Source organism: Cnephaeus nilssonii (assembly GCF_951640355.1).
Source record: "Cnephaeus nilssonii genome assembly, chromosome: 8".
Taxonomy (NCBI): Eukaryota; Metazoa; Chordata; class Mammalia; order Chiroptera; family Vespertilionidae; genus Cnephaeus; species Cnephaeus nilssonii.
This window is the reverse complement of record NC_137079.1, coordinates 81,444,743-81,463,153: the sequence shown is the minus strand read 5'-3', so window position 1 is coordinate 81,463,153 and position 18,411 is coordinate 81,444,743. Positions and strand designations below refer to the sequence as shown.

Genomic DNA, 18,411 nt, shown 5'->3' with positions numbered 1-18,411 from the left:
ACACACACACACACACACCCCTAAACACAAACACTATCTGAATGCTTTATGAGAGGAAGTCATTCAAATTAAAGGTAGTCATTCCTTTGCTCTAAACTGGTGAATTTTACCTTCTTTGGGCCATAATTGTCTTAGATAAAACCCTTTTGCTTTTTTGTTTGTTTGGTTCTTTTTATTTATCAATTTTTATATTGAGTATAATGAGTTGGTGGCCTAGTTGCTTCCAAAGAGTAGCAGTGATTTTTAATATAGTTATTAATTAACAGGTTTTTTCAGGTAAAAATATGATTGAAAATGATTTAACAGAAATCAAGAGGTTGCATGAAATATTGTAGAGACCATTGCTATAAATATTTGTGTAAGGGAATTCTTATTTTTCCAGATATTCTGCAAAAGAAAAATACTAACGAAATTCTATTAATGTAGAGAAAGGGGCTTGACTAGGATTTAAAGCCTCTATTGCTTTTGTTGCCATTAACTGTCTGTTTGACCTTGGGCAAATCAGAATGCTCCAGTCCAAATTAATTAGCTGTTCAATGAATGCATTGTCCTAAGTAATTCTTAGATCTTTTTCAGCTCTAAAATTGTGTGATTCTATACTTTTAGAATAGGCAGGCCCTTGGAAGGCTGTACAGAATTTATTTTGATACCACTCATTTATTATTTTCATAAAGCATTCTACCATGTTAGAAAATAAACAAAAAGGCCTAACTATGGTCTATTATACAAGAATTCCAGTCATTACAGTTTATAGTTTATTGCTTCTTATTTTCATAGCTTCTTTTCTCTCACTTTTCTTATTCTACTTTTCTTTAATTTCTGTTGCATTTCTTTCAATGTAATACACCTACTTATAATAGGTATATCTATATGGTGATAAGGGTTATTTATTAGATTACCACTTAATGTAAAAATACTTTCTGTTCAGGTACTTAGCATCTGGGGTTATTACAGAATTCCAGTTTTCTAGATACTTCCAACCCTATAAATACACACACACACACACACACACACACACACACACACACACACCCCTAAACACAAACACTATCTGAATGCTTTATGAGAGGAAGTCATTCAAATTAAAGGTAGTCATTCCTTTGCTCTAAACTGGTGAATTTTACCTTCTTTGGGCCATAATTGTCTTAGATAAAACCCTTTTGCTTTTTTTGTTTGTTTGGTTCTTTTTATCTATCAATTTTTATATTGAGTATAATGAGTTGGTGGCCTAGTTGCTTCCAAAGAGTAGCAGTGATTTTTAATGTAGTTATTAATTAACGGGTTTTTACACCTTGGCCTGTGTTTAAAACCCTTTTGCAGAAAACCTAAATTTGCATTCAGTCAGGGATTAAGAAGACAAGTGTTTGAAGTATTAAAAACTGACTTTGACAATCATATATTTTTTTAAATTTATTTTTAATTGAATTCAGAGAGGTAGGGAGAGGGAGAGAGAGTTAGAAACATCAATGATGAGAGGGAATCATTGATTGTCTGCCTCCTGCACCCGCTCTACTGGGAATTGAGCCTGCAACCTGGGCATGTGCTCTTGACTGGAATTGAACCTGAGACCTTTCAGTCCACAGGCTGAGGCTCTATCCACTGAGCCAAACCAGCTGGGGCCAATCATGTGTTTTTATAATGCCTGAAATCTTTTATAATACATTAAATACAAATTAACTACTTGATTGGTTATAGTAGCTAATGTGGCTCAAGGTTTTGTGTTTACAATCCAGTAAATTCATTTTGTTTGGAACAGGCATAGTGGAACTCTTGTGTTAAGAGAAGCTTGCCAGACAGGGTGAGGTCCTAGCCCTGAAGCATCTGGGTTTATCAAATTGTTGTCAAATTTTTTAGGCACTGGAATAGAATTATACTTTTGTTGGTAATGGGCTCTGGTGTTCTTTGTTGGAGTCTGGCAAAAAGCTGTGGTAAAGAAGACTCCCAGGAAGTATGGAAATGAAACTTAAGGAATAATTAGTTACCTGGAATGCACCTGTTACATCTCTTGCACTATACTTAGACTGTAATGAAGCTAATGTTTATTGAGTGAAATTTATATGCCAGGCATTCTGCACATCTTATCTTTTCAATTCTAGATTTTGGTGTTATCTATTATACCCATTTTACAAAATGAGGCAACTATGGCTCATGCCTATTTTGCAAAAGAGATCGACATTAACTTACTTGTCTAAGGTCACAGTGCAGAAGTTTCAAACCCAAGTTGTCTGACTCTAGAGCAGGGGTCCTCAAACTTTTTAAACAGGGGGCCAGTTCACTGTCCCTCAGACCGTTGGAGGGCCGGACTATAGTTTAAAAAAAAAACTGTGAACAAATTCCTATGCACACTGCACATATCTTATTTTGAAGTAAAAAAACAAAACGGCAAAAACACCCGGCGGGCCGGATAAATGTCCTCGGCGGGCCGCATGTGGCCCGCAGGCCGTAGTTTGAGGACGCCTGCTCTAGAGCTTATGCTCTTGATTTGCTTGCTGTACTATTTTACCTTAAATCTGAAGCTTTTTTGGGAGATAAGAAGTTAGAAACCTTATTGCTGAGACATTCCTCTGGCATATCTCCTTGGAGAATAAGAATATGGTCCTGACCTAGTTAAAAGTCAAAGAGACAGGGAAGTTTTTATTACTTGGTAGATGCCCAACTAGATGACCTCGCAAAACTGTGCAAATAAGTTAACTGTTTATGTCTCTGTGTTGAATGAACAATTTTCACTTAGATTTTTTCTTACTTTTTGAAGACTAAGTGACCCTTTGAAAATGAAATGTGTTTGAAAATTATTAACACAGCAGAGTGTTCACAGATATACTGTATATAGCTAGTGGTTAGTAAATTAAAACAAATTTTAAATGTACTGAAGACCTTATAATTTGTAGAGTAAAGCAGAGGCCTTTATTTCTCCTCATTTTGAATATACATGTATATTCACAAAAGAGCAGTTTTGAGGAATGAAATGATAAGTTCAGTTTGGATATGTTTTAGACACATTACTTTGAGGGGACACTGAGGTGGATTTATTTAATACACCACTCAGTGAGTGGATTTTGAGATCAGGAGCTGAACTTGAGATGGAATTTTGTATTTTCTCCATTTTATATCTGTATTTACTTAGAAATCTGTGTTCTAAACTACTAAGCATAAAAGATTTGGGTAGATTTAGAGGCAAGGCTTTATATTGTAGTCATTGACAGAGTCCTGATTTAGGGGATGAGGATTCTAGTTGTAGTTCTGTTGTGCTTTCAAACTGGGACTTTGGACACAGAGACTCAGTTTACTCATGAAAACTTGAATTATTGATCTAGATTTTCACTCTTATCTATTACCAAAAACATTTTAATCCACAGGGCCTTTGTTATTTAAGGGCTTTGTTATTTAAGTACCTGTAATATGTATAGGTGATACCTCTGGTGATACCTTTGGAGTAGGTTAAATAACTATTCAGAGAAGAGGAAGAGCAAAAAGGGGAGTGAAAAAAGGGGATCAAAGGCCTAATCCAATAAAATAGTTGAAGAGCTTTTCTTTACTGACACATTTTCAGTTTATGAACTTTCATATTTAAACTAGAGGCCTGGTGCATGAAATTCGTGCATAGGCGGAGAGGTGTCCCTCAGCCTGGCCTGCACCCTCTCGCAATCCTGGAACCCTCGGGATGTCTGACTGCCGGGCTAGGCCCGATCTTACAGGGATCCTTGCGGGGTCGGGCCTAAACTGGCAGTCGAACATCCCTCTCGCAATCTGGGACCGCTGGCTCCTAACCACTGGCCTGCCTGCCTGATCGCCCCTAACCACTCGCCTGCTTGCCTGATCGCCCCTAACCACTTTGCATGCCTGCCTGATGCCCCTAACTGCTCGCCTGCCTGCCTGATCGCCCCTAACCACTTTGCATGCCTGCCTGATGCCCCTAACTGCTCGCCTGCCTGCCTGATCGCCCCTAACTGCCTCTGCCTCGGCCTCCGTCGCCACGACTTCATCCGGAAGGATGTCCAGAATGACATCCGAAAGGTTGTTCACCTGTTCGGTCTAATTAGCATGTTACGCTTTTATTATTATAGATGAACAAAAGCTACTGACCAGAGTAAAGGTGTCTCTATCCTAACATGGCTTAATGAAAATGGGCAGTCCATTTCAATTTTAGTTTATTGCTGTCCGTTGTTAGTGTGTACTGTAAGGTGTATGTTGAGTGCTTATCCTTATTTTAGAGATTTTTAAAAACATTAAAGCATAGTAGCAGTATGGAAGTGCTAGTAAGAAAAAATATGTATTGCAGTGGAAAAGAAAGTGAAACTTAACTTTACATAGATTTGTTCATATTGGTCATTGGTACAGTGTCACTTTGTATTTGTGAACAAATGGATTTTGGAATAGATTTTGGAATTTAACCTTTTACAGAGAAACTTTTTCATTAGGATAATGGTTTCTTTATTATTAAAAGTACTGCAGTCATTGTTTATAATGAATATATAGAGAAATAGCTTAAATATCTAATGATTGATTTTTAAAACAGTATCTGTCATTAATATAATACTGTTATTACTATGGGCACACAATTTGGTAGGTACAGAAAAAATTTTAGACAATGCTTACTTACCCAAAGAATCAAGAGAAGTTTTTCTTTAATAATCTTGATACCTGGCACATTGCTTTGCAAATAGTAGGCACTGGAACATTTATTCAGTTTAATTAGGGGGACATAATTTTCAAATGTAAGACAATGTACAGTTAATGTTAACTTTGTGGCATGGGCAGTAAGTGCTGTATTTTTGAGGGTCCATATCAGTCAAGACACAGAGGTTAGGAAGCTTTGTGAAAGAAATGGTATTTCAGTTGAGAAGAATGGAAAAGATTTGAATGGGTGCTGAGAAATGGGAGAGGTGTTCCTGGAATGGGAATATCAGAAGTTGAGAAGGGAGGCAAGAAATACTGTAGTTTCTGTGGAGGACCATTGGGAGGGGCAAGCCTAGTATAGAGGAATTGGGTTGGGTGGTAATTTAAAGGAAAAGATTATAAATAACGTTTGTCTAAGATCATATGCTAGTGTTATGTGTGTATGTCTGTCTATGATCAATTTAGGTCAAAGCACTTTTTTTTTCTCTTTTAGATATGGTGCATTATTCAAAAACTACCTGAATGTGCTAAGAATACCTAATGTTGGAGTTAATTCATTATTAAAAGGGGTGGGATGGGTGAATGTGGAAAACTGCTGAGTTAGAATTCAGTTTAAGTCAGTAGAAATATCACCTGAATTAAATTATTAACCCTTATTTTATTTTAATACCTAGTTAGGGACAGCACAGTCATCTATGATGACCTCTAGAGTCCAGAATATATAGGGAATTGGCTTTACTGAAATTAGGAAACTGAATATATGATTTGGCTAGCACATGCTAGCTGGATTTAAGTTTTCAGGGAAACTCATTCAGCAACTCAGTTTCATTCCTGAACTTGTCTCTTTAAAATTAAATTGTAAATGCTGTTTCAAAGAATTAGATGTTATTTAATGTGATATATTTTTATATCTTTGTCTTTTCATTTTCATTTATGGCTATAAGCATATGATACAATATTTAATAAAATTAAAATAAACTTTTAAATTAAAATTTTCCTTTTACTTTTGTTAGTAGTGATAATTTTTTTAAAAACAGGCAAACACCTTTGGACAGTACTTTTTAAGCATTTCTCCCTCCACTGTGAAATTGTTTTCACTCTTAAGTTGTGCTTCTGTTTTTTCTACTATTGTAAAGTGCAGTTCTTTGCATGTTCTAATTTGCCATGACGTGGTCAAGTGCTGTTTCCTTCCTGTTGCTTGCAAGCCTGTGCTAGAGATAAGGATACATTTCAGTGCATTAAAAAAGAAGCCACTGAAGACAGGCTTAAGCATGGTAAAGCATTTCTACTTATCAGAAACCTTTTTAAAGGACAGAGAGCAGGCTTTAATTTCTGCTTATTTTTTAAAAGCTCTTAAAATAGTACTTACTAAACTTTAAATGTTATTAGACAAATTTTTAAATCCTTATATATTAGATCTAATAGAGATACTGTCTGAATGTTTCTATTAAGGCAAAAATAACACATTATAAAATTACTCATGGAGTAGCATTTCCAATGTATGTGATTTGCTGGGTTAGTGGAAAGAAGAAAATTGTTTATATGCCCTTTATTGTAATTATAAACCTAGCTGTTGCTAGGTGGATATATATATATATGTTTAAATATTTGGTACTTTAACAGTAGTTTAACTGGGGGGTGGAGAGAATGGCTTTATTTTCAGTAATGGGAGGTGATTTTATCTTAGCAGGAATGAAATCTTCAAAGAAATTATTTACCTAACTTAAAAAAAAAGTGTGTTCATTAGTCATGTTGATTTTGTTTAAAAATATTAACAAAAATACTTTGGAGACACTGTCCTTGGTATCAATTGTTATATTCTAAGTGGGTATGATTTTGTAACTAACTTAAACTTTTGTTTTTCAGGCTAAGAAGTTCTGGAGAAGAAAAATTTCAGAAAAATTGCCTCAGTTTGAATAGCATATCAGAAAATTTGAAACACTTTTCCTAAAGAAACCAAGAAAATTTGAAGCTCCTTTCCTAAAGAAAACCTGTGTATACAGTAACTTCACAGACTTAGTTGGTTTTTTTTTTTTACCCAAATTGTCACTGGATTCTGCTGCCTGATACTTGAACCTGTTTGGAATTTTTCTCATGTGCATCTAAGGGGAATGCTTTATTATGGCTGCTGTTGTCCAACAGAACGACCTAGTATTTGAGTTTGCTAGTAACGTCATGGAGGATGAACAACAGGTATGAGACCCAGAAAAAATTTGGATTTTTAATAAATTTATTGTTGTGATTTCTTCATTTGTATCAGAAATTACTTACTTTAAATGAGAGTATGAGAAACTTTATTAATGTAGAAATCTAGATATTAAAAATATGGAAGTAATTGTGATCTTATATTTTAAGTACTAGTTAATTCGTTAAAGACTCTTAACCTTAACTGTGATGTGGTAACAAGGAAGTATTACTTTTGGAGTTAAGCTTGTTTTTTTTTGTAAAATGAGATTTAAATACCTTAAGTAATTATTTGAAAAGTTCTAGAAGACATATTAACAAAACGTGTAAAATATTTAATAGTACATGATGTATTGTAATAGTTGCTTGCAGTTATGTAATTTTAATGTATATGTTAATTAATATTTATAACCCTAGGCTACTTTTTCAAGCTGATGAAAAGATGTTAGCAGTCCTATAATCATATGTCATTTCAATCCAAAGCATGTGTCTCTGAGGAAGTTACTTTACTTCTCTAGATCTAGATTTCATCATCTTTTGAGTGAAGGGATTGAACTGAAGAATTTCTAAATTGGTTCTTATTGAATTTATACAAGATGTACAAATTACTGTTTCTAGAATGTAAGAAGGATCCAGGAGATATTAAGAAAAGGATCTAAGTTAATTCTAGCCTTCCTTTTTTGGGTGGGGGTAGGCTAGGGGTTCTTGGGACTTTATAATTTACTTCATTTTAAACAGGTTATATGGCCATGATGTGGGAGAAATGGTGTAAGAGAGACTCAGTGTACTGGGGAAAATATGTTGAGGACTGATAGGTTTAAAATATGCCTAATAAAGTTGATTTATATACTGAAATAAACCTAATTTCAAGTACCTAACTTTAATAGATCAATTATAATATATCATGTTTTTATTCTAGAAGTAGAGTTACTACAGGTAATAAAATAAATTCTTACTTTTGGCAGGGCATTATACTTTCTTAGCTGATTGTATTGTTTATTGAAATGACAGAATTTTAAAAATTATAAATAAACCTACAAAAGATCGGAATTTGGATTAAGGTGCCTTAAAATCAAAATGAACTTTGGGTAGGGAGGCAAAAAGTTTGAAGGAGAGGATTGATTGGTCCCAATTAAAAATATATTAATAGTTGCCCTAGCCAGTTTGGCTCAGTGGATAGCGCGTCGACCTGCACACTAAAGGGTCCCAGGTTCGATTCTGGTCAAGGGCACATGCCCAGGTTGTGGGCTCAATCCCCAGTAGGGGGCATGCAGGAGACAGCCAATCAATGATTCTCTCTCATCATTGATGTTTCTATCTCTCCCTCTCCCTTTCTCTCTGAAATCAATAAAAATATTTTTTAAAACATTAATAGTTATCTGGATTTAATCTAGAGATAATAGAAAAGATATTTTAGGAAGAGAAAGTGTTTTGACTTTGCTTTAAAGCAGGACATTTTTGTGTATGTTAAGGTTTGAAAATAGTGTTTACTGTGCAGCCTTTTAGATGAAAGATCCCAGGCTTGATGTGGTGAGGTTTGTTCTCGGGATGTGGTTGCAGATGATAAAGCTTTAGCCACTCACTGGTGTGCTCCAGTGCAGTAGCTTTGACACACTTTTGACTATGAGACATATATTTTATATTATGGTACAGTATTCATATATGTAGCTACATAGCCTTAAAAAAGTTTTGTAAAATACTATTTCCTCTTATTATGTATGGTGCACTTTAGTTTATCTTGGAGAGGTTACTAATGTCTTTGGGTCGGGAGATGGTGCTTTTAGCTTAACATCTGAATGCACATGTCTAAAGTTATTTATTTTTACCTAACAAAAGGAATATATATTAGTTTTGTGCAGGTATTATTACAAGGACTTGACAAATATTTTAACCATAAACGGCAAATGTTATTATCTGTTTATTATAATGAGGAATTGAGACATGGAGAGAGATTCAGATTCTTGCCTAAAGCCATACAGCTAGTAAATAGTGGAGCTGCATTTGTACCCTAGCGGTTTGACTTTCACTAAGGATGTTGAACACTCTTGCAATGATATATGCAATCTTACTGTATTGTAATCAGTGTACAATGTTTGGAACAATTGGCCAGATTTAGAGTTCTTCAATCTATGGCACAATAAACTTAACTGATTCACATGGGGTAAATCCAGCAGTGTCAGTTTTATTAGCATCTTATCTAACTGGTGCTTCTACTAGCTTGTTTGTTCACTTGTTAAATTTGTTTTTAATTAAATAAATAATACAATGCCAATTATAAAACAAAGTCACCTAATATGAAACTAGGTAAAATAGTGCAAGTCTCACTTCCTCCTCATTCCTTAATTTGATTCAAAGATATTAGTATTGACTATTTGATGTTTAATTTTTCTAGACAAAGGCCTAAACGAAAGAATACTATGTGTATATACAAACCTACACCCAGAAGTTGTTTTTAAGATACAAATGAAAGTATGTGAAGCCATTTTTGTGACTTGTCTGTTTGTACTTAATATACCATTTATTTTTCACATGACAGATGGATCATTTTTTTACCAGTCTCTGATCATGTACAATTGGCTATTAACAGTACTGTATTTTGCTATTGTAAACAATCTATACTAATGATAGGGGAATATGCAAATTGTTCGGGATGTCTTCACAGTAACAGTAACGACTGAGAACAGCAGGCTGCGTGGGGCGACCAGGTCAGCAGGGGGGGCAGTTAGGGGCGATCAGGCCAGCAGGCAGAGGTGATTAGGGGTGATCAGGCTGGCAGGGGGGGCGCAGTTAGGGGTGATCAGGTAGGCAGGTGAGCAGTTAGGAGCCAGCAGTCCCGGATTGTGAGAGGGATGTCCGACAGCCGGTTTAGGCCCGATCCCGGGGACATCCGGCCGTCGGACATCCCCCGAGGTGTCCCAGATTGGAGAGGGTGTAGGCTGGGCTGAGGGGACCCCCTCCAGTGCCCGAATTTTGTGCACCAGGCCTTTAATATTAAAATAAACATCCTAGTTTGGCTGCTGTTCAAATCTCAGATTTTGCAGTCAGAACACCTAGGTCTGAATCCTTGTGCCACCTCTGTGACCTTAAGTAAGTTCCTTAACCTCTCTGGTCGTTGGTTTCCTTATCTACAAAATGAAGATGATAATAACAGACCTAATATTATAGGGTTGTTATGAGCATGAAGCGAATTGATGTATGTAAAACTCTTAGAACCATGTTTGGCACATAGCTAATATTTACCCAGTACTATCATTTTTTATTGCAACTTTATGTATGTATGTATAATTATATCCTTCCTATATAATAAAAGCCTAATATGCAACTTGTCCCCTCGACTGGGAGTTCAACCGCTCGCTATGACGTGTGCTGACCACCAGGGGGCAGCGCGGAACATGGAGGGTGTCAGCAATGCGGCACTGGCAGTGGGCGGCAGTGGAAGGCGCTGCCAGCCCCGATGGGCCCTGATGATAGTGGGACCGCAGCGGGATGTTGGAGCAGGTGAATGGGTGGTGCCAGGCCAAGGCAGGTGCGAGCAGGAGCCCGATCACCCCGCAGACGGTGACCAGCGGTGGCGGGGGTGTGGATGGGGGGGTCCGCCGCCCGGCTCCCAGGCACTGAAGGAGCTGGGTGGGGGACCCAGCTCCAACCGATTGCCCCACAGACGGCAACCAGTGGTCGGCAGGCCCTGATTGCCTGATTGGGGCCAGGCCCCAGGCTGGGACGGGGAACTGGGGGTGGGTGGCAGCGACCAACTTCCCATGGTGCCCAGGTGGGGGCTGTGACCTCTTGCTGGCTACCTGGGGCAGGGGTGATGGGGATGGAGGTGCGGTGGGAATGCAGGGTGTCTGCCAAGCTTGCTCTCACTCATCCTTCTTCCCTCCCCCAGTACACCAGGGCTCGCATGCCAAGGAAGCCCCTGTGCTCAGGTGTTGGGCACCCACAAGGAGCCCGCCCCACACCCGCGTGGCCTCTTCCAGGTGGGCCAGGCTGCAGCCATTGGGACCACAGGGGCCAGTCGGGCTCCCCGTGGGTTTGTGAAGGAGCTGGTCTGTGAGGCTGGCCGGGAGAGAGTGCACTGCCTGCCTGGATTCTGTGCGGCACTACTGGGCAGCCCAGTGGCCCACGCTGCGCCCCATCCCGCAGCTTCTGGCCATGTTCACCACATCTCCACGTGGGGACTCGGGTGCTGTGATGCCGTGATGCAGGTGGAGGGGGGCGCGTGGGGGCCTGGGGGCCCAGCAGCTTCCCAGGGACCTGCCCTTCCACGCCAGACACTTGCGCTCCGATTGCCGGCCAGGCCTAGGGATCGCACCGTGCACCAATTTCATGCACTGGGCCTCTAGTAATAGTATAAAGTTATTGCAACACTTGTATGATTATTTCTATAGGATTTCTAAAAGTAGATTTACTAAGTTTACTAAAAACATAAACATATTATCAAATCATTCTCTCAAAAGGCTGTATCAATTTCTACTACCACCAATAGTATATTTCCTAAACCATCGCTATCAGAAATTTTCTTTTTGGTCAGTCTTTTTTGGTGATAATTACAGTTTACTATTTTAATTTGCATTTCCTTGACTACTAGCAGTGAGGTTGTTGAATTGTTAATTATAAGTACTTTTCATTTAAATTTCTTTCAAATTACTTACTAATATCCTTTTGCCCGGTAATTTTTTATATATTATGGCTATTATATCAGTATCATTGTCTTCTAACTAATTTATTGTACAGGCAATGATTAACTCTTTTTGTGACATGAGACTGATATTTTGTCCCTACCATCTTTTAACATATCTTTTTCCCTATAGAAATTTTAAATATTTATGGCATAAAATTTACCATTTTTGATGTGTATTAAGCTTTCCTCACCCTTAAAATTATTAGATAGTCTCTTAATATTTTCTTCTAGTATATCTTACGTGTTTTATTTCTCAGTTCAGATGAAATCTACTTCTATAGAATACTAGAGGCCCGGTGCATGAAATTCATGCATGGGTAGGGTCCCTAGGCCTGGTTGGCGATCAGGGCCGGCTGGGGCCTCCCTTCCCTGGCTGCCAGCTGCCGGCTGGCGCTTCCCTTCCCCGGCTGCTGGCTGGGGCCTTCCTTTATTCCACGCCGCCCCCTGGTCGTTAGCACACGTCATAGCGAGCAATCAAACAAACGGTCTCCTGGTCGAACTCCCGAGGGGACACTTTGTATATTAGGCTTTTATATATACAGAACAGATATAGGGATCTGAGGACTCTCCCACAAATGGATATATTGGCCCTTCACCATTTATTGAAGGTTTTGTGATTTTCACACTTAGGCTGCCACCTTTGTTATATACTAAACTAGAGGCCTAGTGCATGAATTCGTGCATGGGTGGAGTCTGGCCAGCCAGCCCTGATCGGGGCCAATTGGGGCTGGGCCAGCCAGGGGGAAAAGATGTGGGTGGTTGGCTGGCCAGCCCTGCTCCCGATTGGGGTGGGGAGGGGCAGTCTGGGGCGGGGCCAGGCAGGGAGAGGAGCCGCCGGCTGGCCCCACCCCCCCAGTTGAACTCCTAGTCGAAGGGACAATTTGTATATTAGGCTTTTATTATATAGATTACCATATGTAGAGACTTCAGTTTTGAACTTGCTGGTATATTCTACTTCATTTAACTTTTTTATTGTGCCACTACTTCATGCTTTCATAAGTATCACTTTATAGATTTGACATCTGATAAGAAATCACCCACCAAAAAAATTAGGGGGTAGAGTTTTGAATAAATTTTAGAATTAGCTTTTGAAGTTACATAAAAACTCTGTTGGGATTTTAATGATTCAAAGTTTAAAATTATTTCTGTCTTTTAAAATAATTTATTCTTTTTTATAGTCCTACTAGAGGCCCAGTGCATGATTGAATCATGCACGTGTAGGGGCCCCTACACGCTTTCGCTTTTCACGGTGGAGCTGGGTGCCTGTCCGCTGGTGCACCAGACCTTTCAGAAGCCTCCGGCTCGGCGGAGGCTTCTGAAAGGCCTGGTGCTGGAGCAGACAGGCACCCAGCTCCCCCACTTTTGATGGTCCGCGGCTGCTGAGGGGGGCTACCCTGCTGTTGAGAGGTGCAGGGGGTGGGACTCCTGCCCCCTGCGCCTCTCAACGGCCGCTGAGGGGGGCTGCCGCGGACACCTGACTACCCTGCCGTTGAGAGGCGCAGCTGGGTGTCCGCGGCAGGCCCCCTCAGCGGCCGCGGATCTGGCCGTTGAGAGGCACAGGGGGCGGGAGTCATTCCTTCTTAAGACTATATGCTCAAATATTCCAGAATTTAATTAAATGAAAGTCAGTTATTGTTTAATGCTTTTTATAATTTTGATATATCATTTGATATATCATTTATAATTTTGATATATCATGTTTTTTGGTTCTAAAAGTATATTTTAGCAAATCAGTTATTTATGCTTAGACTTAGCTCACTTGTGAGAAGCTTGATGACATGCTTGGGAAAGTAAAAACAAATATTTTTATAGAATTTCATCACAATATAAGAAGGTGGTCTTATGACATTCCTTCTTAAATTGGCTTGCTCAGACTGCAGAGGGGCTAAAAGGTAAACAGTGCCTTGTTGTTTTGTGTGTGTGTGTGTGTGTGTGTGTGTGTGTGTGTGTGTGTGTTTTGTTTTTTTGTTTAAGAAGCTTCACAGTAATTCTCATGCACTGTTTGAGAATTAGAACTCATTGTGACACAGGTAAGCCCCGAGTGCTGTGGATACAAAGAATGGAGCCTTTGACTGCTTTGCAACTTAGGGAAGTTAAATTTGAACTTGAAGGAACATTCAGTTTATATAGCAAATGAAGAAGTGTTGTAGAACAGTAGCATGTACCAAAACTTTAGATGGATTTCTCTTGACTATATTAATCAATCTAGACACCTTAACTTATTCTTAGAAGCTTTTCATAGTGTGACTGTCACTCTTTCTTTTTAAATCCTCACCTGAGGATATGTTTATTGATTTTAGAAAGACAGGGAGGGTGGGAAGGAGAGAGAGAGAGAGAGAGAGACATCATTGTGAGAGAGAAACATTGATTGGTTGCCTCTCATAGGTACCCCAACTGGGTTTCGAACCTGAAACCTAGGTATGTGCCTGACCACAATCTGTTGGTGTACAGGATGCCACTCCAACCAGCTGAGCAACCTGCCAGCGCTGCTCTTTTCTTCTTCGTACTACATTAACTTTGCCAGCCTCAGTATAATTTTCCCAAATACTTTACTGTTTCCCTATTGTTTGATCTTCCACATTCATACCTGTTACCTTTTTAAGTTCTAATCCATCTTTCAAGATCTTAGGACAAAATCTATTTGTCCCAGGACTTTATTCTAAAATCATCCTTTTAGGAATTAACCTTATCCTTTTGTTCATGTATTACTTATTATCAATGTCACACATTTTCCATGTTAAATTTATTTATATATATAGTTACAAGAGGCCCAGTGCATGAAAATTCATGCACTGAATAGGGGGTACCTCAGCCCGGCCTGCCCCCACTCACAGTCGGGGAGCCCCTAGGGGTGGGAGGCGACCCGGAGATCCGGGGAAGGCGACGCCCCATCACACCTCTGCTGCTGCCACTGCCAGCAGCGCAAGCCTCGGCTGGCCTTGGTTACTTGAGCCTCGGGCGGCCCTGGGCGGCCAGGCAGCCGCCATCTGAAGCTTGCCTGTGCCTCGGGCCGGCCCTGGGCGGCTGGGGGGCTGAGGGAACTGGGGGACTCCGGAGGCAGGCGTGCGAGGCGGCCCTGACCTTGCCACACGCCTGCCTCCCCGGCGGGCTGAGGGGACTGGGCACTGCCATCTTTGAGGGAGGGGCAGTCAATTAGCATATTCCCTCCTTAATGGTTCTGGGTGCCACCATCTTTGAGGGCAGGGCAGTCAATTAGCATATTCCCTCCTTATTGGCTGTGGGCACCGCCATCTTTGCAACGGCGTGAGGGTCAATTAGCTTATTCCCTCTTTATTAGATAGGATATATAACTAATTTCCTTAGATAAGTGCTCAACTACTTGAAGAAAGGGAGTGCCTTCTCCCCCTTAATATCTCTCAAAACATTTAACATCCTATATAATAAAGAGGTAATATGCAAATTGACCATCACACCCTAGCACAAGATGGTCACCACAAGATGGCCGGCAGGGGAGGGCAGTTGGGGATGATTGGGCCGGCAGGTGAGGGCAGTTGGGGCAATAAGTCCGGCAGGGGAGTGGTTAGGGGGTGATCAGGCTGGCAGGCAGAAGCAGTTAGGGTCCCGGATTGTGAGAGGGTGTAGGCTGGGCTGAGGGACACCCCTCCACCCCACCCCCCAGTGCACAATTTTTATGCACCAGGCCTCTAGTCATTTATAATACATTTTTTAGTTGAGTCCTCTTAAAGATTTTTCTTCTTCCTTTTGGTAAAATGACATGGGATATATATGTGCTCAGTTATGGCCCCTATCATATCAGAAGACGTTTGAATGATGAGAAGTGATGTTCTGTTCTACAAGTCTCTTGACTACATTATATATTTTTCTGGGTGATATTTCTCCACATTTTCACTTATTGCATGGGCATGTGACCATATCATTATAGTTCTAAGACCATAAATAAATATTCATGGAGTACATGTTTAGTGAAATCCACCTCAAAATAATTTTTAAAAATTGTTACTGAAATTACAAATAAGTAAAAACCATTAAATGACAGTGATCACATTTATCAAATCTGGTTGGTAGTCACATGGGTGCATTTATTTTCTATCTACTCTGTTGTGGATTGAAATTGGGTTTGTGTATGTGTGTGTTTAAACCAGAGAGCCCTACCTGGTTTGGCTCAGTGGATAGAATGTGAGCCTGCGGATCAAAGGGTCCTGCGTTCTGTTGTGGTCAAGGGCACATACCTTGGTTGCAGGCTCCTCTCCTAGCCAGGGCCCTGTTCAGGGTGCATGCAGAAGGCAACCAATCGGTGTGTTTCTCTCACATCCAATGTTTCTGTCTTTTCCTCTCTCTTCCTCTCTCTAAAGATCAATGGGAAAATATCCTCAGGTGAGGATTAATAACTACAAATCAGAGAGAAACTAACCTCCATGTAGAGTTTTTTATTTATTGGAAAACTCTTCAAATTGCAGAGGGAGTTTTTCACATGGTTGCATCTTGAGAATGAGATTGTATTCTGTAGACTGAGAAAATATAGATAAGAATATAGATCACATCAACTTGTCGTTTTTCAGCTGGAATGGTAAAATTCTGTTAGGTCAGGGATTATGTGTATTTCAAAATTAGAGTAGAAGGAATGAGTTGATAACATTCTATGTGTAACTTGTTCAGCACCAGGTGTGGAGAACAAGTAGTTGAAATGATGCTACTAACCTATACATGGACACAGTGGATTCTCTGTTATTTATATATACTTCCAGGTTCTATGGACCACCAAGGCTACTCTACTTGTGCCTGTTGCCCTCTTTTTTCATCTTAGCAAATCAGGTTTATCAAATCCTTTAAAAGTTTGGCCACCTATAAAACTAACATACAGAGGTCACTTGTTTCTTTTCTGTATATCTGGAAAAGCCTTCATCATGTGAGTTATGCCATAGAGCCCCCAACACAAGCCTGATTTATCTTTGGGAAAAGTCTGACTTTGCATAAGGCCTGTGGCCCTCTTCAGGTTATGTGAAAGGACAATCCTACCTATGGCCTAGTGTTTGGCCTGGCTTATCTCCCTGCTGGCTATTGGCAGCAAGGAAGCTGATGATTATTATGAAGGAGGAGCTAGCTGGTGAGGGGAATAGTTGGAACTTTTTATTATTTTCTTAGCAGCATCTTCCTTTAATGTCCCCTAGCCATCACACAGAGGCCCTGGGACAATGTCTTAAAAAGAATATGGATGAGATCATTGTATAGAGATGGGACATGGACTAGACAGGCTCCAGAAACATTCAGTGATGAATTTTAGTAACTAGTGTTTACTGAGGATTTTGTCCTGTACATTGTGCCATGTGCTTTACAGGGATTTTCCTTTTTAATTCTAACAACAGTCTGATGAAGTAGGTACTTGAAATTCACTTTATAGAAGAGGAAAGTGAGGCTCAGAGAAGGGAATCAATATTTGTATTTATTCATTCTGTATATCTTCCCTCAAATGCTATTCTTTTAATGAGGACTGTGTTGGTTAATTCAAACTCTGTTCTCTCTCAATCACCTAGAGTAGCCTTGCTGGGAAAACAGGAAATTAGTATGTCTTTGATGCATCTCAGTTTAGTTATGTGATCTTAAAAATTTTGCCTCCTTTCAATTTCACTTAACACATAACACCTAAAGTATAAATCATTATATAAACAATATCACTGTGTTATTGACATTTTTTTAAGCCAGGGTCACCTTCAACACTATTCAGAGAATGTTGAGAAATAATGTCCATTGATTTAGTGAAGTAAAAAGAAAACGAATTGCTAGTGTTTTGTTAGAGTGAATTTAACAAGTGATGTCCTCAATAATGTTCATAAATGTAATATGTCTAATATTAAATAAGTTAGCATATAGGCAGGATTTTTTTTAACACAGTAGCCATGATTTTTAATATTATGGCAATTCTATGTTTGTTTTTTTTTTAAAGAAAGATTATAATGTAGTGATTGGTAATGCATTTGTAAGCTTAATATGTTTCCTCTGTTCCCACCTAATGTGACACTGAGCACTGAAGGTATGAGACAGGCCCAGGGAAGTTGCCTGCACTTTGTGGGGATTGGAGTTAGGGAAGAGAATTTTCCTTTCCTAAAGGTGATATTTTAGGTGACAGTTTTAAGATTTATTATATTTTGTGGTTTTGTATGACTTGTGCACTTTTCCCATTACACTTTTTCTCCTGATATGGGCAATAAAACTAAACAAGAACATTTGGGAAAAATTCCATTTATGTTTAAGAAAGCAGCTACTAGGAAGCTCAAGTAACTGGTAACTCCTCCCCCCCTTTCCTGCCCTAACTCATAAGCGCGTTAAAAAATAATTTGGTATTCAAGATTAACCTGGGATTTTTTTTTCAAGTTATTTATTTGTTCTTTGACATATTGAATTCTGAAAGTTGATATTTCTTGTTGATTTAAGAGTCTGTGATGTGGCATGAGGAATGTCAAGTTGGGAACGAGGCACCACTTACTAGCTTTGTGAATTCAGACAAGATTTTAAATTTCATTGAACTTCGATCTCCTCCACCAAAAATAAAAGAATTATCTCCCAAGTTTATGAGCTTTACATATTTTTGTAAAGCATTAGCAAGAGCCTAGTACAAAGGAAGTAGTCAATAAATGTGGGAGCTGCCCGGCCACTGTTGCTCAGTGGTTGAATGTCCACCTATGAATCAGTGAGTCAATGTTTGAGACCCATTCAGGGCACATGCCCAGGTTGTGGGGCTTGATCCCCAGTAGGGAGTGTGCAAGAGGCATCTGATCAATGATTCTCATCATTGATGTTTCTATCTTTCCCTCTCCCTTCCTCTGAAATCAATAAAAAAATATATATATTAAAAGTTTTAAAAAAATAAATGTGGCAGTTACTATAGTAATGATGAGTTAAATTAAAAAATATAAGAAGTGTTTTGTGTACTGTTATGTACTTTATATTAC

General features: G+C 39.4%; 1 protein-coding gene across 4 annotated transcripts in view; it reads left to right on the top strand.

Moving 5' to 3' along the window:
- Positions 1–18,411, top strand: part of ELF1 (E74 like ETS transcription factor 1) — a 119,200-nt gene that overhangs the window by 57,018 nt on the left and 43,771 nt on the right. For 3 of the 4 annotated variants that reach the window (XM_079779204.1, XM_079779201.1, XM_079779202.1), the window contains exon 2: positions 6,484–6,810. In XM_079779204.1, the coding sequence (XP_079635330.1) occupies positions 6,739–6,810 (72 nt within the window). In that variant the 5' untranslated portion in view covers positions 6,484–6,738. Of the gene's footprint in view, positions 1–5,845; positions 5,892–6,483; positions 6,811–18,411 lie in introns of those variants that run through there. The other variant, XM_079779203.1, reaches the window with a different exon arrangement.